The sequence below is a fragment of the Chelmon rostratus genome, chromosome 7 (assembly GCF_017976325.1).
Source record: "Chelmon rostratus isolate fCheRos1 chromosome 7, fCheRos1.pri, whole genome shotgun sequence".
NCBI classification, from domain to species: domain Eukaryota; kingdom Metazoa; phylum Chordata; class Actinopteri; order Chaetodontiformes; family Chaetodontidae; genus Chelmon; species Chelmon rostratus.
In genome coordinates this window covers 9,711,140-9,736,917 of record NC_055664.1, presented here as the reverse complement: position 1 = coordinate 9,736,917, position 25,778 = coordinate 9,711,140, and the positions used below count along the sequence as shown (strand labels likewise).

Below are 25,778 nucleotides of genomic sequence, written 5' to 3'. Positions count from 1 at the left end.
TTGTAATTCTTCCTGATGATTTTTAAACATATATATTCTTAATTTAAAATTTACAGTTTTTTTCTCTCTTTAATGTGAATGAAAGCCTTCTTCTAATACTGATGGTGTTGACGCACTGACATTTTCCTCAGGGATGATCAAGATTCAACTGTATTTGAAAACCGTCATGCAGATTAGCAACATGGCTATAGCACATTACCACATTAAAGCATAGAGTACATATCATGCATACATCTTGAAAGCTCTTTTAAATACGTCATAGCCAGAGGAAAAATGCATGGAATTACATCAAAGCACAGGTGCATCTTTATAACCATTAAGGCACATGCTAACAGTGCAGGATTGCATCTATTCAATATGCTCACTAATTAGACCTGATCCTAGATTTTATTGGTCTATAATTAATCTGGCTCTTCAGTCAAAGGAAAGGAAATGACTTTGGAGGGCTTTACTGAGCCATGACCCCGGGGACTCACCCTGTTTTATCTTTGGCCTGCACGGGATGGAGATAGGAAGGTGGAGACTAAATCAATTTGCCTGCGTTGGCTCATTAGCTGGGGCCCTCGGGTGAGCCAGGCTCTGTAGTGATGCCCTTGGAGAGGAACAGACCCAAGTCACTTGCAGCGTGGCTTGTGGAGCCAGAGAGCGAGAGGCTGCGAAATGCAGACACGTGGTATTACGAAACACAGCACTGACAGACACGATGCTGTGCTGATACACAGTATTAAACTTGAGCAATGGTGGCAATAAGCAAAACTGTACTACAATAACATCACAATAAATTGCTATGGTTTTATCCTTTCTTTGTATTTAAATATAGAGATCAAACCAGACACACAAACACAAACACAGACACACACCAATATATCCCTTTGACAGTGAGGCGTTTATGGCATATGGCATAACATTAACGTGGGTCAACTTGTGCCTTGTGATCCAATAAACAGCTCAGTTTTCTAATCTCTCTGGCTGCAGTTTGTTAACAGGTCTGCCAGTTCGACACCAACAGAATGCAGTGAATTTGAGCTGGATTATGGCTTTTGTTGTTTGGATTATCTGAATCTAATTACCTTGCAGAGGAGCTTAGCTGACTCTGCAGCCTATCTGCCTGATTGCGCCGCTGAATGCTGGGGAAATTGATAATTTATGGACCAAACCCACCATACAAATGATGGTTCATGACTGTATGCATCTGTCTACGGAACATTATGTGTCTCCTACGTGTGAAATTTGACTGATATCGAGCATGCTGTGCGAGGAGTCTAAGGACATTTTTCCAAAATCCAGAGGAAAGTATTGAACGCCTTTGTTGTCCTGGAATTGAACAAATTCCCTTTACTTTAGCCTTAAACTTTCAGTCCTCTACCATCTCCAGCTACTGAACTAAATCTAAATAGCCACATCTCATCCACCCTTCCCTCACTGCACTCGATGCCAATAATTTGTAGAATACATGTGTGCCCCCGTGTGGAGGAAATGTAATCAACAGCACATTAAGGCAGATATTAATGATGTTTCTACAAGGTAAATCAGCATGAAAAAAAAGGTCTCGAGGGCTAGAACTGGAGAGCAAAGACCAAAGGACAGGCACCAGGTCATGAAGACAGCAGTGCACTAAGGTGAGGACACACGTTATAATGGTTGAGCCTATTTCAGTTTCAGTCTCGTCATGTTCCAGTAAGATGTCAAACTGAAACTGAAACTCGACATTATTCACACATCGGTTTCTACACAACAACAGAGAGCTGGGAGGGAATCTGGGGATTTGGGATGTGCTATAACATCATCAGGGAGATTTTATTTAACATTTGGTGGAATGAAAAAATAAACAAGATCTTTAGCATAGAGATGAAATAAAATAACTCTTTACAGAAGGCAAGCCCTCTGCTGGTCATGCAGCTGCTCAGTTCACTTTTGCTGTGGGCCTCATGTGATTATGGTTGTACACACATCCTTATTAATTGCTTCTTCATTTTACACTTACACTTGTGTATTATGCTTATTTCCAAACATGTAAAACATTCAATCAGACCTCTGAAACTGTTCACCAAAATTTGTTTCCATCACTGTCCACATAGATATACACTTTATAAACAAGCCTATATGATTGGAGAGTCAGGCTTTATAGAGCATCCAGCAGCGTCTGTTTTAGGGTTATAACTAACGACATTATGATTAATCTGCTGTTGAGTAACTGTTTGGTTCATAAATTGTCAGAAAATACTGCAAAATACCCATCGTAGTTTCCAAACACCGAGGATTACATCATATAATTGCTTGTTCAACACTGTAACTCTATAGTATACTATCACATTAGACTACATTAGACCACATTAGACACATTAGAAGAAAAACATCAAATCCTCAAAACCAAGACGCTCAAACAAGGAAATGTCTGCCTTGTTTGCTTAAAAAGATACTTTAAAGATTATCAATTATCAAAATGGTTTCCAATAATTTTTCTATTGATTGATAAGTAATCGGCAGCTCCAATTTACTTTAAATATATCTCTAACTTTATTCAATTCTGTATCTATTTCGAACAGACAGCCTAACCCTAAAGCCACGTTGGCCAATCAGAAGCCTGAAAAAAAAACCCCAGTCGGTCTCATACAAAATTGGCAACGTAGGTGGCAGGGTCCGCCATTGCACAAGGTGTCTCCTCTTGTAAACAAAGGAGATAAGGGTACAGAGTTTTTTTCTAAGCAGTCTGTTTTCAGTGATCTGAAGCTGCGTTTGTATGTGGACAAAAGCCAGAAAAGCACAAAAAGCAATTGAAAATACCCTTGTATGTGTGGACTGGGCCTGGAAAGTGTTACAGGCCTACTAGATGGGCTATTTGCTATAACTGGGAAACTAAATGTCCCATGTCAAATATTAAAGGGTAGCTGCAGGTAAAGGACCCAAGGTAAAGCAACCTTCTCCTCACTGAAATTATGAAATATTTGTGGGAGTTCAAAAAGCATTTTTCTTTAATGTTCTCACTACAAGTGGAGTTTGTCATTTTAAAGTGTTTTTCCCAGACTTCCCGGCAGGCATCACACAGCGTTGTAGAAGAAGTCTTGAGGCGCAGCTCACCAGTGCAGCATATAAATAAGTACCTGTAAAACAAGTAGCGCAAAACTCCTCTAACATACACATGTTTTAGCCCAGATGTGCTGTGAAAGAAGAAAAACCTGCTCTGCCTGAGAGCTTTCAGCCCCCTCTCTCCTCTCAACAACCGGCCATTTAATAGTTTTATTTGCCAAAACAGACAGGATGGTGGAGCCTGTTTTCTTAAGCCCGATTTAAAATACACTACGTCGTGGCTTTGATCGTGCCAGTGTTTGTGGATTATCAGAGGGAGCTGCTGCATATGATTTTGCAGGGATAAAAGAAAAGATCAATTCCTCGACCAAGGCTTGGATCTGCCTCATTTGCCAGTCACAGCTTTGACTGAGTCCTCATTAGTACCCTTCCACACACACTGGATCCACTGTCGCAGCATCCATGTAGGCCGCTGTCACAGAGAAGAAAGTGCCTCAGAATCAGACGCAGCTCTCAAACTGACACAATTCAATAATTTAAACCACTCAGGCCCCAATATCACACTGCGTCTAATTAGAAATGGTCTTGTTTCCATGACCTGAGTAAAGCACAAGGGCCAGATACATTAAAATTTCGGTGATTGAGTGGCTGATAAACCTGCCGAGCTGCAAACGGATGCCCTTCTCTCTTCCTTTTCCTCCCAATTACAATGCCTGCTATGTAGAGCTCACTATGACGCCACCATTTTTTTTTACAACACTCAGCTTCACTTCTCACTTTCTGCGCTGAGTATGTGCGTGGTAATGTGTGCACTGCCACTGTCCATCAAATCCACCATCCACAAAATCTGGTTTGACTCATGACAGTGGAAAAAGAAAAAAGAGTGTTTCTGGGCCAAGTCTCAGCAGATCCTCAACTATCCGCTTCTGCCTCGCTAGACTTTATACTCTGCATGCAGTGTGAAGCCGGTAAGTCCCTGACAGTACCGCTCCCCTGACCTTGTGTGATGCAGGATGTGCATCACATCAGCCAGGTCCACTACCGACAGCATGTGCAGACATGTGATACCTGTGAGCTGACTGAGTTTGCTGGTAGCAAAAGCGTCGGGAATGAGATATAACAAGCTCCATGATAATTACATATTTCCTAACCATGGCACCATCACTGCCCACCGTGACAGCAGGAGAGATGACTGAAAAGTGGTTCACGCAGCCTCACAGTCCAGCTGAGAGGCCAGGATGTGGTTCCAGCACAGTCAGCCATCAGTCCAATCTGGACAAAAAATATTATAAACAAAACATAACTGTCCACATAAATGATTGTTTGTTGGTTGGTTCAGTTACCTGCTTCATTCAATTAGTGAACAAAACAAGGTATGATTTTCTGTAAAACTGAAAAAGCTATCATAAAACATGATATTTTACAAAACGTCTTCACTGTTCTTTTAGCTGTTTAATTCATGCTCTCTTTCCACCACTGTCCTCAGTATCCTAAACAGGTACAGCGTGACATCAAGGCTGGCAGCGGCGGGCTGTTAATTGTGCTGATTGGAAATGAGTAGGTGAAGTAAAGAAAACATCCATACTCATCCATTTGGAGTGACGCCAGGCTGGGAGAAGTGTTATGGGCTGGACAAGATGAATTCTTTATAAGTGCTTCCCTAAGGGCAATTTAATCAACTGGCAGTAAAATTCCTGCTGACTGAACCTGTACAGCGTGCACCAAAAGAGCAGAGCAGAAGTCATGGGTTTACTAAACACCACCCATGCAAGACTGACACAAACCTACATGAGTTTGGTAAAGTGTCACATTATGATTTGACATGTGGATCCTAGTGTCAATGCAAAGGAAGGCGATGCAAAAAAAAAAAAAGGGAATTCGGTGATGAAAAATGTCACAGATTTATTACTTGCTCGCGGCAAGAAACAGCCGCAATGTAGCTAAAAAAAAAAGTGTCAGGACTGCAGTAACATTTTTACAGTGTTAAACTGCCACAGAGACAGCCACAGGGGCTGGCACCGCAATTATATAAAACCTCAAATTACATTCACCTGAGACAAGCTTGGGAACCTGACAAGCCATTGAGCGGAGTTGACAGTGTCCTGGTCAGACTACTGGAGACCATTTATATCCTCCTGCAGCAAGAAAATGCACCGTGATGCCCAAGAAGTGCCACTGTGAAGACTTTCTTTGTAATGGGGCGCTGAGGACGATGATCAGAGATTGTTTTTAACAGAAAAGATAGCACTCCACTGCTTGCAGCAACAGTCAAAGTGAGATATATCCACACAAACACAAAAACATTCGGCTTCCTTCCCTCGTAACACGATTCCTGTGTGATTAAAGCAACAATGAAGCAGCTCCTTACGGCGAAAACGCACCCTTGTAAATTTCAGCCCAGAGCGAGGGTACGTCCTAAAAAATTTGGCACATTTCACACTTTTGGTTTAATCTGATTATTGTGCAGAACAAATTTTTTTTTCGGCCCAGAAGCTCTCTTTAGAAGCCACATCATTAGACAGATGCCCCTTAGTGCTCTAACACTATCGCTGAGCTGTGTAATCTGGCTCTGACACAGTTGGCGTGCATCATTTCTACCCAGAGAATCACAAGACAGATTCGTGACATTGGAGGGGTTGATAACTGTTGCACAGAGGAAGAGATGGATGCCTAATCACCATACCACTGTGGCTGCTAACAGACACTTTTCATATTAGACAAAGCCCCAATTAGATCCTAACTGTCCCAGGTGACAGCTCCCATAGCAACAGGCAGGGACGTCTGCAGTTTCACAGCAATATCTCACTCCACACTCTTGTTGTAACATCTTGCAATGGTGAATTCCTTAAACCTTAACTAAAACTCACAGTTCATGAAACTTTCCATCACCCTTTGGCTTGATGTAGAATCACACTGAAGAAAGTAGATGTATTTATGGTCAAAAATACATTTACTTCATAATTTGTTGTGTATCCAGTGTTACTCAAAACACAGAATAAGAAGGTCTGCAGTATATAGAGAGTAAAATTAGGGCACAAAACTGCACTCTTATGCTGCTAATTCAAGCAAATTTCATTAACAATGGCTCAGTTCTATAAAGCATCCCAGCAGTCGTCCCAGCATTGAAAATTCCCTGAACCGAGATCACCTAAATGGTTAAATGTTATAAACGGCATCTGTGCTTTTCTGAGCCGTGGCATGCACACATGCCTGCAGTGAGAAAGGTCTACCTGCCACCTTTAACTCCCACACTGCAATCAGTGGTTGTCATCAAGACAACAAGGAACAGCTGGTCAAGAAAAGAGAAAAGCTGTGGCTGCCTCGTCTCCTCCGCACTGAAAGGGCCTGCGCCGATCAATAGCAATTTACTCATATCAGCGCATTGGTGAGCACAAGTTTATCTAATTTTCAGCTCCAGGGGAGCAGTTGCTATTTTCAGATGCTTTTGTAATGTGTTTTGGCACAAACACAATAAATCCCTCAAATTCTTTCACTGTTTTTCATGCTAATATTTATCTACAATTTGTATAAAGGTTATTTAAGCCTGTGCTCCGATGACTATATCAGGTTTAAAGACTATAAGAGGTTAGGAGCCAGCAGACAGCTACTTCAGGTTATAGTTAGGCTAATGTGTAAATAAATAGCTTATCTTGGTCATTCAACATACTCAGAACATCATGACATTCATTTGTGGATATTCCCTCTCCGTTTTCAGCTCTGTTTAAGTCTCCAGCAACTCCTGAGAAGCAAAACCTTTGTCTTTAGACTGCCAGATGCTTGTACGTTCACCAGCTAGCTCCTTCTTTTACTTTCTCTCTTGCTTTCTCCATGGTGTCAATGTGATATCTCTGACGTTCAAAAACAGCAAGGAAGAGGGCTGAATTTGCACTCTTAAAGTGGATTACTATGGTTTATTTGTCATTACACTTTCAGTATATGGCAGGGAACACTGCAGCCATATTTCTTGACACCCAAAATTTAATCCTTTCAATGTCACCCTCAATAATCGCCTTGTGCATTCATAGTTTTGTCTCCTCACTGGAGGCCTAAACCCCTCAACCCCCTTTCAGCTGTTGTGGAAATCTTACTTGTGCCGTTTTCTGTCACTGCTGGGGGAGCTTGACTTCCCGCGCTGGTGGTGTCCATGATGGAAGGGCCGGAAGGTGATGCTCCTGAACATCCCGTCCTCCGCTGGCTCCTCCAGCCTCAGCTGAGGGATGAGATGCCCAAAGGCCATGTCCGGACTGTTAACGACGTCTAACAAACTTGGTAAGTCGCAGCTCTCTGTTCAGTCCAGGAGATGCTACCTTCGACTTGCTGAAAGCTGCACTACCACTAACCTGCAGCTGGAGCGTCTCGAGCTGCGAGGAGAGGTGGAACGGCCTTGTGCTGAGAGCGCTGGGACCCGCAGGTGTCCTCGAGAGGGTTCTCAGCTAATTGGGAAAATTGTGTCACTCACTCTGCGCCTCACTTGTCATTTGCACAGTGTTTATCAATCTTTATTCTAACAGAGGATTGAGTGTCCTCGATATGTCTCTACCTACATTTGAGATCAGAGGACTAGATACCATGTGCAGAAGAACAAAGGCATTTCAACATCGTTCACCCATCTCTTCTACGGTAACTGCACACAAGAGCTCCACTTTCATATTCGCATCATACACCTTTTGGGACCTTTCAAGGTGGGAAAGTATGAATTAAGAGTTTTCTGAAAGGGTCATTGATGTTTGCCTGAAAGCAATGATTCGTCTTCATAACATTAAAGTCACACATGGACATATTTGGGACACTTGAGACGAACACCCTGTAAGTCAGGATCAAAACATGTTGTTGTACCTCAGAGTCTGAAGGTGAAGTCCTCAGCTGAGTGGTTCTCTCTTCAGACTGCATAATTATGGATCTCCTTTCTCTAATTTAGCCGCCAGTTAATTTTACTTGCCTGCTCCATTAAAAGATACCGTATCATTAATTGCCTCATTTTTTCAATTAGATGGACTAATAGCTTTCAGAATTAAGATTCTAGTTTGCTAAATTGATATTCATGCATCTTGCTTTCCCTGTATAATAATGATAATCAAATACTTTGATTATTGAATATTGCAGTATCTTGCTGGCTGTCTCTCTTGTGAACACTAACTATTTTTCGGACAAGGCTCCGAATAAGGTGATTCATCCTGCGCCGGCCTGATTAAAAGCTCTACATGAAACACAACACAATTGTTCCACTTAAGCAGCGTTTTTTCTCAGCTATGAAGGTCTGAGAATCACATTGTAAATGGATGCTCACATTTATCAGGGGTGTCACGGGTGCATTAATCATAATCGGGCCTGTCAGATAGAACAGTATCAGGTAGTTAGTTTATAATTTAGCCTCCGCAAATGGATAATTTCTCCATAGTCCATGCAACTCAACTTTTCAAAATGGAATTGCAGCAGTGAACGAGTGTCAAAAATAGCATGCTATTAACCTCTCTATCTGAATTTATGGCAGCCCTATAATTAGTGTAGTTGTCAGAGAGTGAAATATACTTTAGATGTGGGTCACAGAGCAATGTTCATTATCCGGAGATAATCAGAGCAAAGCACTGCTGAAGGTCCACAGTATTATTCAAAAAGATTGACAACAGTGAAGCCGATTTATTGCCTTTGGTGGTGTGTTGAAATACTGTGCTTTTACACCGTTCAGATTAGCTTTAGCTTTCAGAAATTAAGCATTTTTAGTGGAAACAGACTCCTGCTGCTCTCCTATTCACGATTATATTGTGTTGCACATGCTAAAGATATCAGGTTCCACCAGAGGGAGCTTTAAGCAAAGCCACTCATGCACAGTGTCTGCACCCAATGACACCCACTAACAATATTACTGTTATATTCCTCCATTAAGCCATATAGGACAGCTGTGCACAGTAGATCGGAAGATTGTTGGATGACTTTACCTTTTGAACAAAGCATGTTCATGGTTAAATTGGATTAGAGTTATCTGTAGGGACCCAGGAAATGAGATCTGGTGATTAGTGATATGGTCAATGTCCAGGAAAACGTCATCCAGGCCCCTCAAACTTAGATTTTAAAAAAAAAAAAAGGATGATACAAGCATATTTCAGCTCCCGAAATTAGATCCTCATGTTACATAGGTTACACACGAGCTTTCCGATGAACTAATCTCAAGTGATGATGTATGATGTTCGACTTATGATTTCTCTCGACTCATTAAGAGCCTATCAGCGTCACAGATTACAAGAGAGCAATCCCCAGTCAACACCAGGGGGTGCAATTATATAAGTGACTTCAATTACGAAGGCAATCTCAAAGTATTTACTTTACAGATTATAGAGGGAGATCAGGAGCAAAATACAATTCGATATTAATTAGGCTACAAAGCTCGCTCAGAGCGAAAAATATTTCTTATCTGTGTGATGACATATTTTATCACTTTTATATTTGGGCTAATTAGAGCATCCGTGTTAATTCACAATTATGACACATCATGCTATTACATGATTTGCAACACCAACGATGTGTCCTAAATAGTCACAGAAAAGCCAATTGTAGATTATTTCTGTCTAATAGCAAATATTATCTGTGACAGTTGATATTGCCAACCTTATTATTGTTTTTCTTTTCCTGATGGCCCAAGCTGTATCCAAATGACAGACCAATGCAGCATATGCATGCATTGGTGTGTGTGTGTGTGTGTGTGTGTTTAGGGGGCAGGGGTGCATGGCAGTGAGATGGGTCTATGACAGTGTTATCACACATGACTAATCATGTGGAACAGTGTGCACGGAGGCATGGAACAGAGACTGGAGAAATGTGATTTGGCCTTGAAAATTTGGTCTTGCTTAATATGGATGCCGTGTTTTGACAAGATGTAAATTTAGCCAGCAGTCTGCAGCCAACTCCTCAACAAACAGATGTCATAGAACGCACTGGTAATTATATTATCCCCCATGGCTGGTTCATGTGCATTTACTCAGAGCCTTATTTCCACCTGTTCAACCCACTCTTATGACTTCTTGCCATGCATTTTGTGTGCATCCTTGAAGAGGTGATGAAGAGTCACACCCTGTCTCTCCAACCAGGGTTCACACAGACACGGCATCTTGGCAGTTCAATAGGCTGTCAACATCAGAAGAACTTTTCAGAGGGGAGAGATGAATGTCAATCAATAGGTGCCTGACAGGTCAATAGATATCGCTGACCTTGTTGCCATGGGCGTGAGTGTCACACTGAAAGGCTCGAGATCAAGAAAGACCGTTGAGGAGGAGGGTGAAGGAGCGCAATTGTTGCAACCTCAGCCATTGTAAGACCTATATGTCATGATGGGCTTCGTTATCATGGCTTCACAGATGGGGACGTCCATATCTATAATGAAAATACCTTAAAGGCCCCATACCAGTGTTGTATGTTTAAGCCATGGATATTACACTGGAAGAGAACAGAAAGGCATTCTTGCCGTGTGCATCTGCAGAAAACATTTGTCAGGCTTCTTCAGTTATTCTGGTCCATCAGTGGCATGAAGATATTCACATGCGGTGTCTTTACTTACATGTCATACATATTAATGCTAACTGTTTTCGCAATACCACGAGTGTGAGGCCGTGGTCAGGTACAGCAGTGCTTTGAGCTAAATGCTCAACAGTAGCTATGCCATTATCCGTATGGCAATGTTAATGTGCTGATGTTTAGCAGGTTTATTGTTGACAGTGTTCACCATCATGTTAGAATGCTAATGTTAGCACTATACAGAAAGAACAGCGGAAACTGATGGGCCTTTTGGTTGTTTTTTAAACCAAAATATGCAACAAATTAGAGTCAGAGGATAACCAAAGTGATTGCAGTTCATCGTACGTTGGATTGGACTTGAATGATATGACATTTCACAGCAACCCATCCGACAGGTGTTTAGACATTTTACTCAAAGCCACAAATGGCGACCTCATGGTGGCGCTAGAGGGAAAGTTAGGGAACCACCAGAGTCAATAGGATTAATCGCCTGAGAATCATGTCTATTCTCAGGATAAGTGAAATATTTGACCTGCTGGTGGCTGGACAGGAAAGGGGATCACTAAAGTTATTAGGATTCGTTCTCTCGGGACTTTGAATGTCAACATTTCACTGCGATCCATTCAGGAGTTCAGACGTTTCGGTGTGGACCAAAGTGGTGGACAAACCTAGTGACTGACAGATCAGGTCAACCAACAGTGCCACCCCTGCAGCCATGCTGCCAGCAAAGCTAAATAGCATATCACAAGAGCCTGGATTGATCCCCCACATTGTGAAAGTCATGTAATGCAACTGTGGTAGGGAATTGTTTTGAAATCTCTCCATCTAATGACGCTTGCACTCAAGGATGTTTCTGGACTCGGCCTTTGACCAGCACCAACCTGGTTTTTGCATCAATTAGAAATATTCACATGATGCTTTTGATAACATTGATAACATGTTTGTTTTTTCGCCCTCTGGGTTAGATTTTTCTGACAAGTAGGTCAACAATGTAATGCTTTTTGGCAGCTGTCAAATTTCCGTTCAGTCAGCCAACTCCCGCTGAGTTATTATGTGAATACATATGTACAGTACCTTACAGAGCAAGGAGTACGAAAAGAGGCTCCGACCTTGTCACTCCCCATCAACATCCTGTGGACCACCATCAGCTCAGAGGAGATTGAGGAGCGACAATAATAAATTCCCAAATCCACTGCAAAGGAAAGGCTTTCCAATATAATCACAACAAATACCTGAGCTGAACATGACAGCTTTCTGCCTCTGTCACGTTAAATATATGGTGTTATTTCTCTTTTCAAAATCCAAATCAAGATGCCACAAGACCAATTAAGTTGTCATTGAATATTTTATTTGCAAATGAAAGAGTAATAACTCAGAAGTCGTAAAAATATACATTTTTTTACTTGTGATATTTACATGGATTGTTTTCATCAAACGAACGGACAAAAAAATTCTGTACTGTTATACAAAACCAAAGAGAAGCCACGGCAGAGAGAACGGATGAGATTAAACAAAACAAACGTGTCTTACATTTCCCTTTAGTGACGCCGCGCTGAGCGTGTCTCCCCCTGACATCGAAACAATGCAGTCAAGAGAAACAGCCAACCACACAGATCCCACGCAGGCTGGTGATGAGCACAGCACACAAAAAAGTGCAAAGTACATGGATGATAAATTGTAAATAAAGAAGAAGACAAAAATAAAGCTTCATAAAATTTTCTGTGAATATATTTACAATTGCAGATTTTTTTTTAGTTTTTTTTTTTTTTTTTTACTATTTTTAGCTGAATACAGTTATGTTACATCAAAGCAAAGCATTCCCGTTCGTCTGCTCAATCTGCTATGACATGCAGGTACCTTTGCTTCCCTTCTTGAGGTTGACTACAGCCCCGTCCATCTCCTTTCTCAAAAGTAGCAATATATCACATTCCCTTATACTGACACACAAGGCCAAACCGCAAAGTCTGAGCATCGCCTCCACCTGCTCAACAGCTTTAATCAGAAACAAAACTGCTTAATAGAACATAAAACATTGTGGCTACATGAGATTCATACTCGTATCATATAACAACCATGACTGATTTCATGTTTACTGCACCTTTGAGTGTTGATAATAAGACAATATATAGTGCTGATGGATACTGTTTTAAAGAATGGTGCTGGATGTGCTGTTAACACTCTGAGGTGGGTTAAGACTTTCCTCCTCCACTCTCCACTGAACTGACAAAAGCTCCTTAAAATCCATTTGTTGGAAAGAGCGCAAGTTTGTCAGGCCACAAAGCTGCACACATGAGAGGAGAGATGCAACGCGAGGGCTCATAAACTGGGGAATCTGCCACCTGAGACTTGCAGTTGCTGGAAAGCAAATCAAAAAAGCTTGGAGGAATTTAACAGCTGGAAGACTTGCGTCCCATCCTCCACCCCCACCGCTACTTTCATCTGTGGTGGAGGGAATTTCAATGGCAAGAGCCTACAGCCCTGGCTCAGTATCAGTCCCGCTATACGTCTCCTGATTCCCAATACTACTCTCGCAGATTCCCGTGAAAAAAAGTCTTGAAGCATATGCCATCCAGATTGTTAAAATGCATAGCGGTGTCTGTCTTTCCGAGGGCATGTGTGTTTGTGTGCACGTGTGCCTGTGTGTTGTTACAGTAGCTGTTTTGTACTTCTATGTGTGTGTGTGTGTGTGGATATCCTCTGGGAGATGCAGTGTAGACTGTCCCTCTCTGTGCTGCATTTAGTATCCTGGTTCCATCAGTCAGTCGTAATTCCTCGAGACATTCGATCCATCAAATTGATTCTGAAGGAGGAGAAATAACAAGGATGGCTGCTTGGGCTTTTGTGCAAACTGTGTGTGTGTCTGTGTGTGCGCATGTGCAACTGTGACTGTGCATGAAGCACACACCTGTGTTTCCGTGTGGACCTGAATGTGCCACGTGGACCTGTTGTTATGTGTGTGTGTGTATATACAACTTTTACCTGTTTGCATTGTGTGTGTGTGTGTGTGTGTGTTTGCGTGTGTGTGCCTTGAGATGCCATCAGTACACCCAGGGCCAAGTGCATTCTGTGTTAAGAGACAGCAAGAGCAGGGAGGGAGCGTACAAGTGGCCTCCAGAGCTGAAAATATTTATGAATTATGGACGTGCTTTGTCTCGAGACACAACCCCCACAAGCAAAAACATGACTGCTGTCTGTGAAGCCAAGTGCATTAGGCATACAAGTCAGTGAAAACTTAAATAAACACTGCCAGTCTGCAGTCATATCAATTTGGATAGAGGTTACTTTGCCCGACTGGATCCTTCTCATTCATTGAATGGCTAACATGAGAATGTGTGGGTGTGGCCCAAGGGCTTATACTGAATTTACATGCACACACCCACACATACACACTCGCACACATTCACATGCACGCATGCACGCCAAACGCACAGACACACACGCACGCTCGCACACACACACAGTAGCTTCCCTGCTCAAATATGAACTGCTGTGTCTAGTTGAATATAAAAGGCATTTTTTTTAGCATCTTCCATTAAGGTTAAGTCACACGTGAAACCCTGCATGTGAAGTCAAACCACATGTGCTTTTCAGACAGATGTTGGTTCGAAACTTTTGGGGTTGAATTTCTTTGTCTTAAAAGAGGGAGAGAGAATTTAGATTTACAAGTGAAGCAAGACTGAAGCTCTGCTACAGGCCCACAGAGAATAGCAATATTCATCACAAGCAATTACACTACCCTGTTGGACATACTGATAATTTGCTCTTCCAGTACCACCAGTAGTGGATCTTAAACTGATAAGTATGCCCTGAGAGTAAAGGCCATGGAGTCACCAAAATAGAAACCGCTTGTTTCCTTCGATAAAATAAACATGCTCACAAAATTTCATGGCAATCTGCCATTGGAGTTTGATCTATCTTATGCACAAGTGGAAATTTTAGCTGGATGGTGCGCCAGATTAAGGGTCAGCGTTCAAGAAAAATATTCATTATGTGCTGACTATAAATAGTCACGGCAGCAGCATTTTATGGACATTATGCAATTACTTTTCAGGATAACTTGTCAATACCCAATTCCTGACCAGTAGTGGTGCTTAGGGGAAGGTCATGGGGTCGCTAAAATCACAAGAAATTATTCTCAGGGGATCAATAAAATCCATACATTTCATGAGCGTCTGGCCAGTAGTCCTGAAGATAGCTTGCTTTGAACTTAGATGTGGACCATTGCATATTTGTGTCGGGTGAATACTTGAGCTCAGGTAAAAATGTCAGAATAGGGGGCTTCACTTGTTCACACAACATGTGGACAAAAATCACAGGGTTTAAATTCACTTTTGGGTCCCATTTGACTCTTTCGTAAGGGGTATATCTCCCCTCACATACCCTTATTTATTAAATTAAATGACATCATGTGCGTATATCTATCTGTATGTACAATATAAAACAAGACTGATTACAGAATGTACAGTACATTGTCCCATGGCATGGGATTGCTTTCTCACCATGGATAATTCGCTCTGCTTGGTGCTTCCTAGGCTGCATCTGTTATTACTAGGGCAAGTTTGTGAAGTCGTATCTCACAGCATTTGCTACTGTTGACCCTCAAAGCTGGATGTGAACAGAGACTTAACCACTGGTGTGCTGAAGATAAGGACAAAGAAAGAAACCATCAAAGGGAAGAGGGATTGCAAAGGCACACTAGATAGGCTACTTGCCCTTTTTTTCTGATACTTTCAATCAAACTGCACTGGGTCTGTCTGAGGATGTGACAACTGCGGATTGGCTAGCACAGCTCGACCAATAACCAAGCAGGACCCGCTGATTCAGTGAGACAGCAATCGAGTGCCACTCCATTGGTATGGATCCGGAGAGAGAACCGACAATGATACCATACACACGCTATACAATTTAAGTCTACAGAATCATACTCCTCGCTCCCTTCATTCAGACATAGTAATTGTAAAATTGAACGTCAAGGTCAATCCTTTGTGCCTTAGCTCCAATATTGATTCAGCACCTCACAGGAAGCCGAAAATAATGGGATCCACCATCTTTGTACATCACACATTCATGGTGACAGATTTTGGTTTCAGTTCAGAAATGTAGCAGGTAAACAAAAGAGTAAAAAAAAGCAACAATAATAACCCATCCGAGGGATTGGTGGCACTTCTTAATATGGATGAATGGACAAATAGCTGTCTGTCACCCTTTACAACCTGTTCACAGAGAAGAGACACAGGAGAACAAAAAGAAAATGAAAGAAAAACAACTCCAGCTGGTCTAATAGATGCTTATCCCCTATATTTAAAGTATTGACTCGCTATAGGCCTAATACATACTATTTAATTATTCAGGGAAGATATTCAGTACCAGAAAAAGGATGTCCATAGATGTAGACAGGATGTGGGAGGGGGGCAACAACTCCGCAGATGTGACTCCACCGTCAATGCTACATCCTTGTACCTGAAGTTTCCCCGGCTGATCGGTAAAGCAGATGAGCTGTTCACGAGCCAGCTGAGTCAGTCTCGGGACCGCTGTGGTTTCTCGCGGGTCCGCTATGAGAGCACGAAAGACCGAGAGCACTGAGGCAGATGATGCGCACGCCTCGCACTGTGTCTGTCCACATGGATGGGCACATTCGGCCCGGCCCCATGGGAGGCAAAGGGGTTTGTGGTTTCGGAGCAGGTGCTAGGAGCAGCGGGTTGGAGGTACAGGGTGACATGAATCAGAGAATCACCAACCCCTCCTTCCTGCCAGATTAAAAAAAAAAAAAAAAACAAGTCTGTAGCTGTCTTACACTCTCGCACTATTTGTCGACAACCAAAGCTCAACAGCAGTATGACTCCATTGGTGTACCCTGCTTGGAGTTTGTATCTACTTTATTATCCAGCCTTTACTTTTTCCCTTTTTACCTCCTCTTTTTCCCCGCTGCATGCCTAACCCTTTGATTTGATAAATAAATAAAAGCTCTACTAGGGGGCTCCTTCCACCTCGCTGCACACGGTGCTTCCCTGTGCCTTCCAAAGCCAAAAGAAGGAACTCAGAAAACAAGTTCTGCCTTCAGCCATGAGACACAAACAGTGTTGCATCTCGGGTCTTGTTTTTTCTTTTGTTTTGTTGTTTTATGTAATTCAGTAGGGGGCAAGCATGTCTTATTTTCCCTTTTAAGTATGCATTCATTAAAAGTACTTTTGGACTTATAGTATTGATTCTTTTAATTACATCCTTTAACTAGTTGCATTTCTTTGCTTATGGAAGAGTCTTAGTCTTTGAGAGGGGGCTGGGGGTCTTGGGCTGGGAAGGGAGTCTCACATGGCTGCAGGAAGGGGTTGGCTTTCAGTCCTACACAGTCTGAAAGGCCTTGGTCTGGGCGGGGACCATGAGGGTCGGGGGTGTGGGCCCAGAGATGTTCCTGGAGTTGAATTTAGGAGTGGCAGGGGGCTCGGGGGTCTTGGGTGGCACCACTGTAGTGTAGGCTGGAGGGGACTGGGGGAAGCCTGGAGGCTGTCCATTTTCCTTGAGAGCTGCAACGGCAGGTGGGCGGGGGCGGTGACCACGCTGGGCGCTGTTGTGCACCATGGACTGGGTGGAGGAGGCGCCGGAGCGAGAGCTGCCGGAACGAGACGAGGACAAGGAGTTGGGCTTCACTAGCTTGGCCTTGGGAGCCTCTGCATCCTCCCTGTGATTAAAACACACACACACACATCAAACAATGATGAAAAAGGTCCATTCATATTATATCAACTGTACTTCTAAAAATAGAGAAGCAGACCCCGCCCCCCGACACACACACACCAACACACATGATACTCACGCACTATTCTAAGATCCTATTCACATGGGACAGTATTATGTGGGGACCTCATGTAATTCATGAGATACCCCCCAGCCCCTGAGTTGTGTGAAACACATTTGCATGGAATAATGAATTCTGCTGAAATCACTAGTTCCCCAGATACAATTGTTGGAGGAAAGAAAAAGTTTTTGCTGAGAACACAATGAAAACTTTCCTTTATACTTCGACTTTCATAACAGAAGGAGGATAAAAAAAAGAAGAATAGAAACTGCACGAGAAAAACCAACTTCAAATCGACTGCAACATTAATCATTTAAACGAAGGTGATTGTTACTTGGACGCTATTTAAACTGCGGAGGATCTTTGCAGTTGTTCTGAATCCCTGTCACCAGGTCACCTGGGTGTGTGGGTTGTGAAATCACCAGGTAATATCATCCCGTCCGTATGAGGCTTATGATTCTCGACAGAAAGTCAGAAATAGAAACCTCTCATCTGCGCACTGTTGGCTATGTGGTACCTTCTCAGACACACCAGAGAAGGCTTTATAGCTCTTGGAAGGAAAAAAAAGAGACTGAAGCAGCAGTGAGGCTGGTTCTGAATCCATACCCAGGAGATGTGCGTCACTAAAGCTGCTGTGGTCTGCTTGAGCACATTAGTGAAAAGGCTCAGACTCTGAACATTGTATAAAAACAAAAAACACTTCATCACATCTACATTATTTACTTGAAGCTGCCTGTCAACCGCGCTGCATTATTCATGTTTACATCAGTAAATATGCACCTACAGCGACTCCAGTCTGTCACAAAAAAATGCTGTCGCCTTTTACAAGTGTCATTAGCGGTCCACAGGGGTCCGCCGGTGCACGCAGGCATCGGAGCTAAAGGAACAAACGCTAGTGTGATCCCTTAGCTCTGATGCCACACACACACACAGGTGAGAAAAGAAGGCCCTTAAAAGATAATCGATGAACACTTGACCTTGTAGTTGCTTTTATTTTTAGACACACACACATACAGCAGGCAGACAGGCAGACAGCGAACACCTCCAAGCATACAGGGGCTGTTGCTGCATCCGTTAGCGTTTGACTCACCCCCCTGTAGCTGTGGTTTAGAATGCTTTTGGTCGAACTGGTGCTTATTAACACACACGGGTTAATGCACAGCTATGCGCTAAGATCAGCGCTACTGTTCAAAACAAGCCCGTATTCAGATGAGCTGCAGCAAAACCAGATGAGCTCGAGAGTCATAAACTGTTGCATGGAACAACAGATATTTACAATTATGCATAGACATGGCACTTTTAATTCTTGTGAATATCAATTATTGATAGCCTTTTTGACAAAAATCGTCTAATTGAAATAAAAATCAAATACTTGAATATTTTTTACATTTTTTAAATAGTTTCTGTTCAATTTCCGAAAGGCTGGTACAGTACGTACTGTTTATCATTTCTCCTACTATGCCTGAGATCGCCCCCACATTACACCCTACATGCCTCTTTCTCTCTCATCTGCCCATTTTGTCATAGCAGAAAATCTAACATGCCATGGCAGATAGCACACATTTTAAATTCATGTAATTACACAATATTACATTAGTTTGTATTTAGAGTAATCGTAGATGATATCTGCAGACCAAATCTAGTGGCTGGTGGTTTCTGCAGGACAACTACTGGTTTGAACTCATTTAAAAGTGCAGCCAAACTAAGAGAGCAACAACCCCATAGAGACACAACAATGAAAGAACACACAGAGAAACACACGCATGGCTATCTGCACTCATAATCCCACACACCCATGCGTCTGTAGCACTTTAGCGTCATCAAATAGTACAAAATGGTAAAAAAGTGAACCAGTCCCAAAAGAAAAGAGGATGAGTAAACCTGATCTCATTCGGAGTCTCCTCCTCCTCGTACTTCTTCTTCTCTTTCTTCCGGAAGACGAGCCAGATGATTAATATGACAATGAGGACACCGAGGGATATTCCCACCACTGCACCTGCTACCATACCTACATCCCTCACATCTGCGAACGGACAAGAGGAAGAGATGAGTGATGAGAGAGAGAGTCACTCAGCAACTCATTCGGCACTTTTTATTCATAGTTTTCATTCTTAATATTACATGCTGAAATTGTTATGGTCCATGTTCATTTACTGGAAATACTCCCTACACGTGTGCCACAGTGTCCCAATTCAAAAAAAACATCAGGACTATCAAACTGCTGAGCTAGTATATGTGTCATTCTCTCTACACGTGACCCCAGGCCCGTCCTGAGCCTCTCAGGAAATATATGAATGTGACACTGAAACATAACTGTTGGGGCATAGGTGGTGACCAGTCACGCCGCCACTTTAAGTTTAGTGCAGTCCCCATAGTGCCGGAGCCCTGGGGGAGGATGGGGAGGTAGATGGAAAGGCAGGGAGGGGAATAAATGTATTTCCAGCTGCAGTTTGAAACAATAACCATCAATCAGAGTGGCAGTTTGGTGTGAGGTGAGCGCTGCGAGGTCGACTCTCCCTTCCCCTCCCAAAACTCACGCTGCATTGTGACCTCAATGGTGCAGTTTTCCTCTCCCACGTCATTGCTCGCCGTGCACCTGTAGACACCTGTGCTGTCCATGGTGAGATTCCTCAGGGTCACAATCTCTGGGTTCTTGAGATCTGGGGGAATTAAAACAGCAGTTTAGTCTACTACATGTTATTTTGCATTCAAGTCAATTACATTTACAGGACAGGATTGACAAGTGAAATGTGTATTATGGCTGAGAGGAGAAGGAAGAAGCGTGAGGGAGGGAGAGACACTGATGGAGTGTTTGTTTAAGAATGAGGCCCATCACACTGAGAGGGACTCCAGGAGAGGAGCAGGAGCATGTCTGAGAGAGCGATGGAGCCCCACAGCCCCATGGGACATTTAGTCATCCCCACTGATGACAACCATGTGATATTACCTTTCACCAGACCCATAAATAATGGCTGCTGACGCTGTGTGTTATCGTCCAATGAAAACTAATTAGACTGAACAGGTGTTGTTTGGTGGAGGTCATTAATTTGAAGGTTTTTGTCTGGGCACATGCCATCACTGATGCCAGTTGAGCACTGGAGGGAAAACTGAGACTGAGAGGTTGGCACCCTGGGGGTGTTTATGCCGGTTTAGAGAATACATGGTAGGGAGAATTGCCCTACCATTAGCTTTTCTGCTATAAACTGTCTCTGTTGCTGTTTAGAGGTGGATATGCCTGGTTATGATCCAAGAGGAATGCCAGAATCCACACCATGTGACTAAAGTGTGCCTTGGGCGACTACCGAGCCAGTGATTTTTTTTTTCTTTTTGGTGCAGAATGCAGTGGGAGCTGCCAGTCCATTTCTGTGTGTTTCATTTGATGTTCTCCACTTTACACACAATCCAAGAAACCACTCAGTTCCCACTGACTTCTTGCATGCAGGTAGAACTCACTGGAGCCAGGCTGACATTTCAATGTCACAGACATCTTCATCAGACCACAGAATCAGCCTGGATCCTCGTGTTGATATAACTCATCCCAGCAGAATACAACTAGAAATCACAGGGCTCTTTTTTGTTTGATTTCCTGTTTAAAAAAAAAAAAAACAGTATGCACAATGTGGTCTTTAGTAGTAGATGGTAGCACTGGTACTGGTCTAAAGATAAGAAAGGCATGCAGAATTAGTGGCCTAATTGGGACAATCTGAGCCTATCTAAGTGCTCTTTAGTAAAGCATGGGAGCTCTTAATTAATCTGGTGAACCAGCTCAGACAGCCGCCAGGAGGATGTAGTTGTACTGGTCAGTGTGTGCAAATGTCTGAAGTCGGGAGGAGGTGAAGGAAAGGCGTTGTGCTCAGCAAAACACCTCTTCGGATAAATGCAGCCTATAAAAATCGCTAATATGAAAATGAATCTTCGTAGCATTCCTCCGCAGAGGGCTCAGATGATGAATCAGCATGTCAGTGTAGTGCCAATTATCGTCCTTACCTATCAGTGCCAGGTTTGGCAGCTTGCCCAGACTCTTGCCTTTGTCCAGCACTCGCTCCCACTTGTAGTTGATGGGATCAGAACCGTCGCTGGACTTGCAGCTCAGCTTGACATCGCTGCCCTCCAGGAGTTTGCCGTCCATCCAGCACCTCGGCTTGGAGGGTTTGACTGTAAGAGCACATGCGAATCAGATACATTTTAATGCTAATGTGAAAGAAACAAGCAAACTGTTGTCCTGTAACACAATGGGCCAGACATACTTATTAATTTGAGTTTTGCATGAAATTTCAACCACTGAGATGATGCCTTTTACCCATTATGATGTTTTAATGGAGCAGAGTGGGAGAAAAAAACAAAAAAAACTATACATATTCATCTTATATTTCATGAGATTTTGCTAATTATTCAGTTTGCTGATATGAAGTCATTTTTAATTAGCCAAAGACAGGCAATCAAAGATTAGTCTGTTGGGCATCAAAACAGGCTTTTTGTAGTTGTCCCATTGACGACGAATGAGAGACTCATATGATTATACGGGAATATAGACACATTTCCCAATTTTGAACTGTTATTGCTTCAATAAAATAAAGTTTAAAAGCTGAAACAAATATTCTGTGAGTTCATAAAATCCATCTTCCATTCATCGTCAGTGGATCAGTTAGTGACGGTGCACTGAAACATGTTATTCCATAACACAAAGCCAAGTGAAACAGTCCAAAACCAGCGTTTATCACCTCAGAATAAAACACCACTTAAACTGAGGAGTGAGACAATAATAACACAAATGGCTTGTTAAGCTGCATAGAGCTGAAATGTTTAACATACATTATAAACTTTATTTGAAGCTGTCTATCTATATCCATTACTGGTGTCATTTCCAGTTTTTTTTAAGTTGAATCGAGCACAGAGTTGAAAAAAACTAAACGAATCAACAACAATCCCATAGGGGGATGGATCAATGTGACCCTGACGCTGGGGGCTGTGAACGCCTGGGGTCATGTGTTCTCCACAGGTCAAAGGTCTTGGTCATAGTCCAGCAGCTGGAGGCACAGTACAGTATAGCAGTTGCCTGCTGAGCCCAGTGCAACTGCTCTGTTTAGATAGACGCCAAGAGGCACTGCACAGATATAAAAGCAGGAAAATGGCACACTGTTCTCCCTCTAAAGCTGCATATTTTTAGATCAGTGGTGAACTAAATTTAGACGTCTATTTTGGTTTTTTTTTAACGCCGTAATATTAGCGATGCTGACTTTTGGGTATTTGGCTGTTGCTGCTTGTCAGCAAAGTTGCAGCATAAGTAGCTCTGTATTGCTAAAATGTAGGGAGTTAGCGCCAGCTGGTACATAAAGCCAGGCAGCCTATGTGTGTCTGTCCCTTTGTTCATCCACCACTCCGTTGCTCCATCCCGTCCCCATCCTTCTGTAGCTAAGCTAGGCCTCACTGCCTCGCTGCAGCAGGGGCGGCTGGTGCGTGCAACTTCAAACACACACACACGAATACAAACACACCTATATTTGCCCATTCACACACACAAACAAAAATGCGAGACGCTCAAATGCCCGTAAGTCAAAAATCTGCACGTGCAAATCCGCACGCTCTATAGCAGGAACGGTGCAGGCATCCAAGCGTCACCGCGCGAGCTCGCGCATGCACAACCACTGGAGGCACGCATAAACCCTGGCGCACACACAAACACATACACTCACAAACTGTCTCATGCCAAGCCAACTACCAGCTCGGCTGCCAAGCTATTATCTTAGCGTGGGGAGCGAGTGAAAAATGCAAATGTTCGTCTCTCTCGAAATCGAAAGTGTCACCGCAAAGCTGAGGGCAATTTGTAAAAATCGAGGCACTAACTCACTGAAATGTCTTTATGGAAGAGAGAGGAGAGTGAGAGCGAGGGGATTAACAGACTGTTCCATTAGAAAACCAATAACCGCGGGTTGAACTAATCTCCCATGATGTTTTAATAAATCGCCTGCTTTTCTGACATTGAGAACGATCTCGCTCCTCCCGCTGGACTTTGTGGCTGGCTTTTGTTGTACAGCTGCTCCCCTTTTGCTGTCTGTCCTTCAGAGTTGTTTAGCTATTTGAGATATGCAGGCAGAGACACATATTATTACCACTGAGCTCGCTGCTAAGCCATTTATAACCATCTGTATATTGGGCAAATGGGTAAAACAAAAAGAAGGGAAAAAGAAGGGGATAAAATGTACAATGATGACTTTGCTGTGGCTTCTGAGGCCAAAACAGGCTTTCCTATAGCTGCAAGAACTAAGACTTGTACAAATAATTTTCCTAAGTAGCTTATCAGTAGTGAGATTGATGACAGCAGACTTTTTTCAATGTCATTTTCAGCAGCTAAATTTCATTACAGAAATGTCCCTCCAACTTGGAGCAGGGCTCTGTTGTATGTTTTCTCGCAGATCTTGCAGAGGACACAAGCGTATTAGCCTGCGTTAAAGGCATACAAAGAATTTAACTTGATGCTCGCCCATGTAATGCAGACCCTGAGATAATCAATCAATTCCATACTCTTCCAGACCCGGTCGCACGTCTCTGGTCTCACCTCATCAACAAACCAATCCAAACGAACCCAAACAGCAAGAGCGGAATCAAATCACACTGTCTGAATCAAATTGAATCATTAGATCAGTCAGCATGACGGAGGAAATGTGGCAGGCTAATGATCCCGTGATTAGGTCTGCATGTGCGTATGTGCGTACAAATGGGTTTGGGTCTCTTCATAACGTGTGTGTGTGTGTGTGTGTGTTTGTGTGTGTGTGTACATTTTGACAACGCTCACCCAGCACAATGAGGTTGACCTGGCTCCAGTGGTACTTTCCCCCAGTCTTGACTTTGCAGTAGTATTCCCCGGAGTCGGTCAGCAGCAGGTCGCTGATCAGCAGGGAGGCGTCTCCACCCAGGTACTCCCCGGCAAAGGACAGACGACTGGCCTCACTTCCTGTCGCCTCATTTGTGTACACCTGGCCCCCGAAGAAGGTAATGATCTAGATGGATTGAAGAGAAGGAAATGACAGATTTATTCTAACATTGTTTAGTGGATTTAACTCAGGCCTTGGCTGTTAGCAGGCCTAACTGTCCTTGTGTATTGTTTTTGAGACTAAAGCCTAATAACTGACAAAACTGTCCTCAACTTCCTCCTTTTAGAAACATTTTCCAATTTCCTCCTGGAGGTATTGTCAACTAACATTTTAGTTGCAGGTGATGTCAGCATTCATCTAATTAATGCAACCAATCCCCCAAATAATGCTTTCACATCGCTTAACAACACATTTGGTGAAGCTACTTTCCATATCCCAGCAGCAAAACCATGGATATATTTGACTGGTAGCTTGCCATTAACATTTAATGTTGCATAACTGTAACAATGGTTACGATGGCTACACACAGCTCCGACATATCCACATAGTCCCCCACTGGCTCTACAGTCTTGAGAAAAGCAGAATACCAGCACTCATGGGTAACATTGTTAACAATCACTTTTTAATTAACACTTGGGAAATAATATTTTACAAATGAATGCATTTGCTGGAATGCCAGTATCCTGCTTGTGTTCATTTAGCTGATTATCTGCGAGCGCTGTTATCTCCTCACGCTCTGTCTACAGGCAGAGCGATCAAATTGACCAAATAATAATCTATTCTGGCGCTGAGATAAAAGATGAAAATACCCACAGTGGTGCTGATGTGACGTCAGACTTGACAATTAGACAAATGTCTCACACCCGACATTGTTGAAAGTACACGCACACATGGTATTTTATGTTCAGACAGAAATGTGTTGTTTTTTTGCTGTTTTTATCTCTTTGATATCTGTTTGGAAATCTAGAAAAATACCAAACCAAAGTTCAGTAGAGGCATTAATTGTTCAGGCACTCCTCCTACATATTATTTCAGTTTTCACCAAATAATCAGAAGTTATTGTTCTGTTTTATAATGAAGCACTTATTCAGTCATCTTATTTGGTTGCCAGCTTTCTGTAGCGTGGCCTGTTTGTTTGACATAAACTGCTATAACTCTTTAATAACGTGACCAAATTCTGAGGTACATTATCACTAAGAGTTACTGTGGAGGAATAACAGGACTGTTAATAAGCAGTTAGTATGTGCATGTGTATGCGTATGCTTGCATGTGTACATGTATGTTTATGCATGAAGTGGCCATATGTGTGTGAGAATGTGGGTCTATATGCATGCACATTTTAATTCGGATGCATACACACACATACACATAGCTATCTATGTAGATATACAGATATAAACAAAGACAGATAAACTAATGTGGGCAATTTTTTGTCCATAAATTATATTTTCTTTATTAGCAACTTTTGTATTTGTCTATATATAAAAAAAAGAGTATAAAGCATGAAAGGACATCAAATGAAGCGTATCTTTATCAGAACTGTGAAATTAGGTTGGTACAAAAAAGAAGTTGGCGACTGA

At 42.6% G+C, this 25,778-nt stretch overlaps 1 protein-coding gene across 1 annotated transcript in view; it reads right to left on the bottom strand.

Annotated features, from left to right (window-relative positions):
- Positions 1 to 11,870: 11,870 nt before the first annotated feature.
- clmpb (CXADR like membrane protein b) overlaps positions 11,871 to 25,778 on the bottom strand; it is a 64,311-nt gene continuing 50,403 nt past the window's right edge. The window contains exons 3-7 of the mRNA XM_041941360.1: positions 24,120 to 24,324; positions 21,314 to 21,481; positions 19,864 to 19,986; positions 19,208 to 19,349; positions 11,871 to 17,209 (exon numbers count right to left, since the gene is read on the bottom strand). Of these exons, the coding sequence (XP_041797294.1) occupies positions 16,873 to 17,209; positions 19,208 to 19,349; positions 19,864 to 19,986; positions 21,314 to 21,481; positions 24,120 to 24,324 (975 nt within the window). The 3' untranslated portion in view covers positions 11,871 to 16,872. The remainder of the gene's footprint in view (positions 17,210 to 19,207; positions 19,350 to 19,863; positions 19,987 to 21,313; positions 21,482 to 24,119; positions 24,325 to 25,778) is intronic.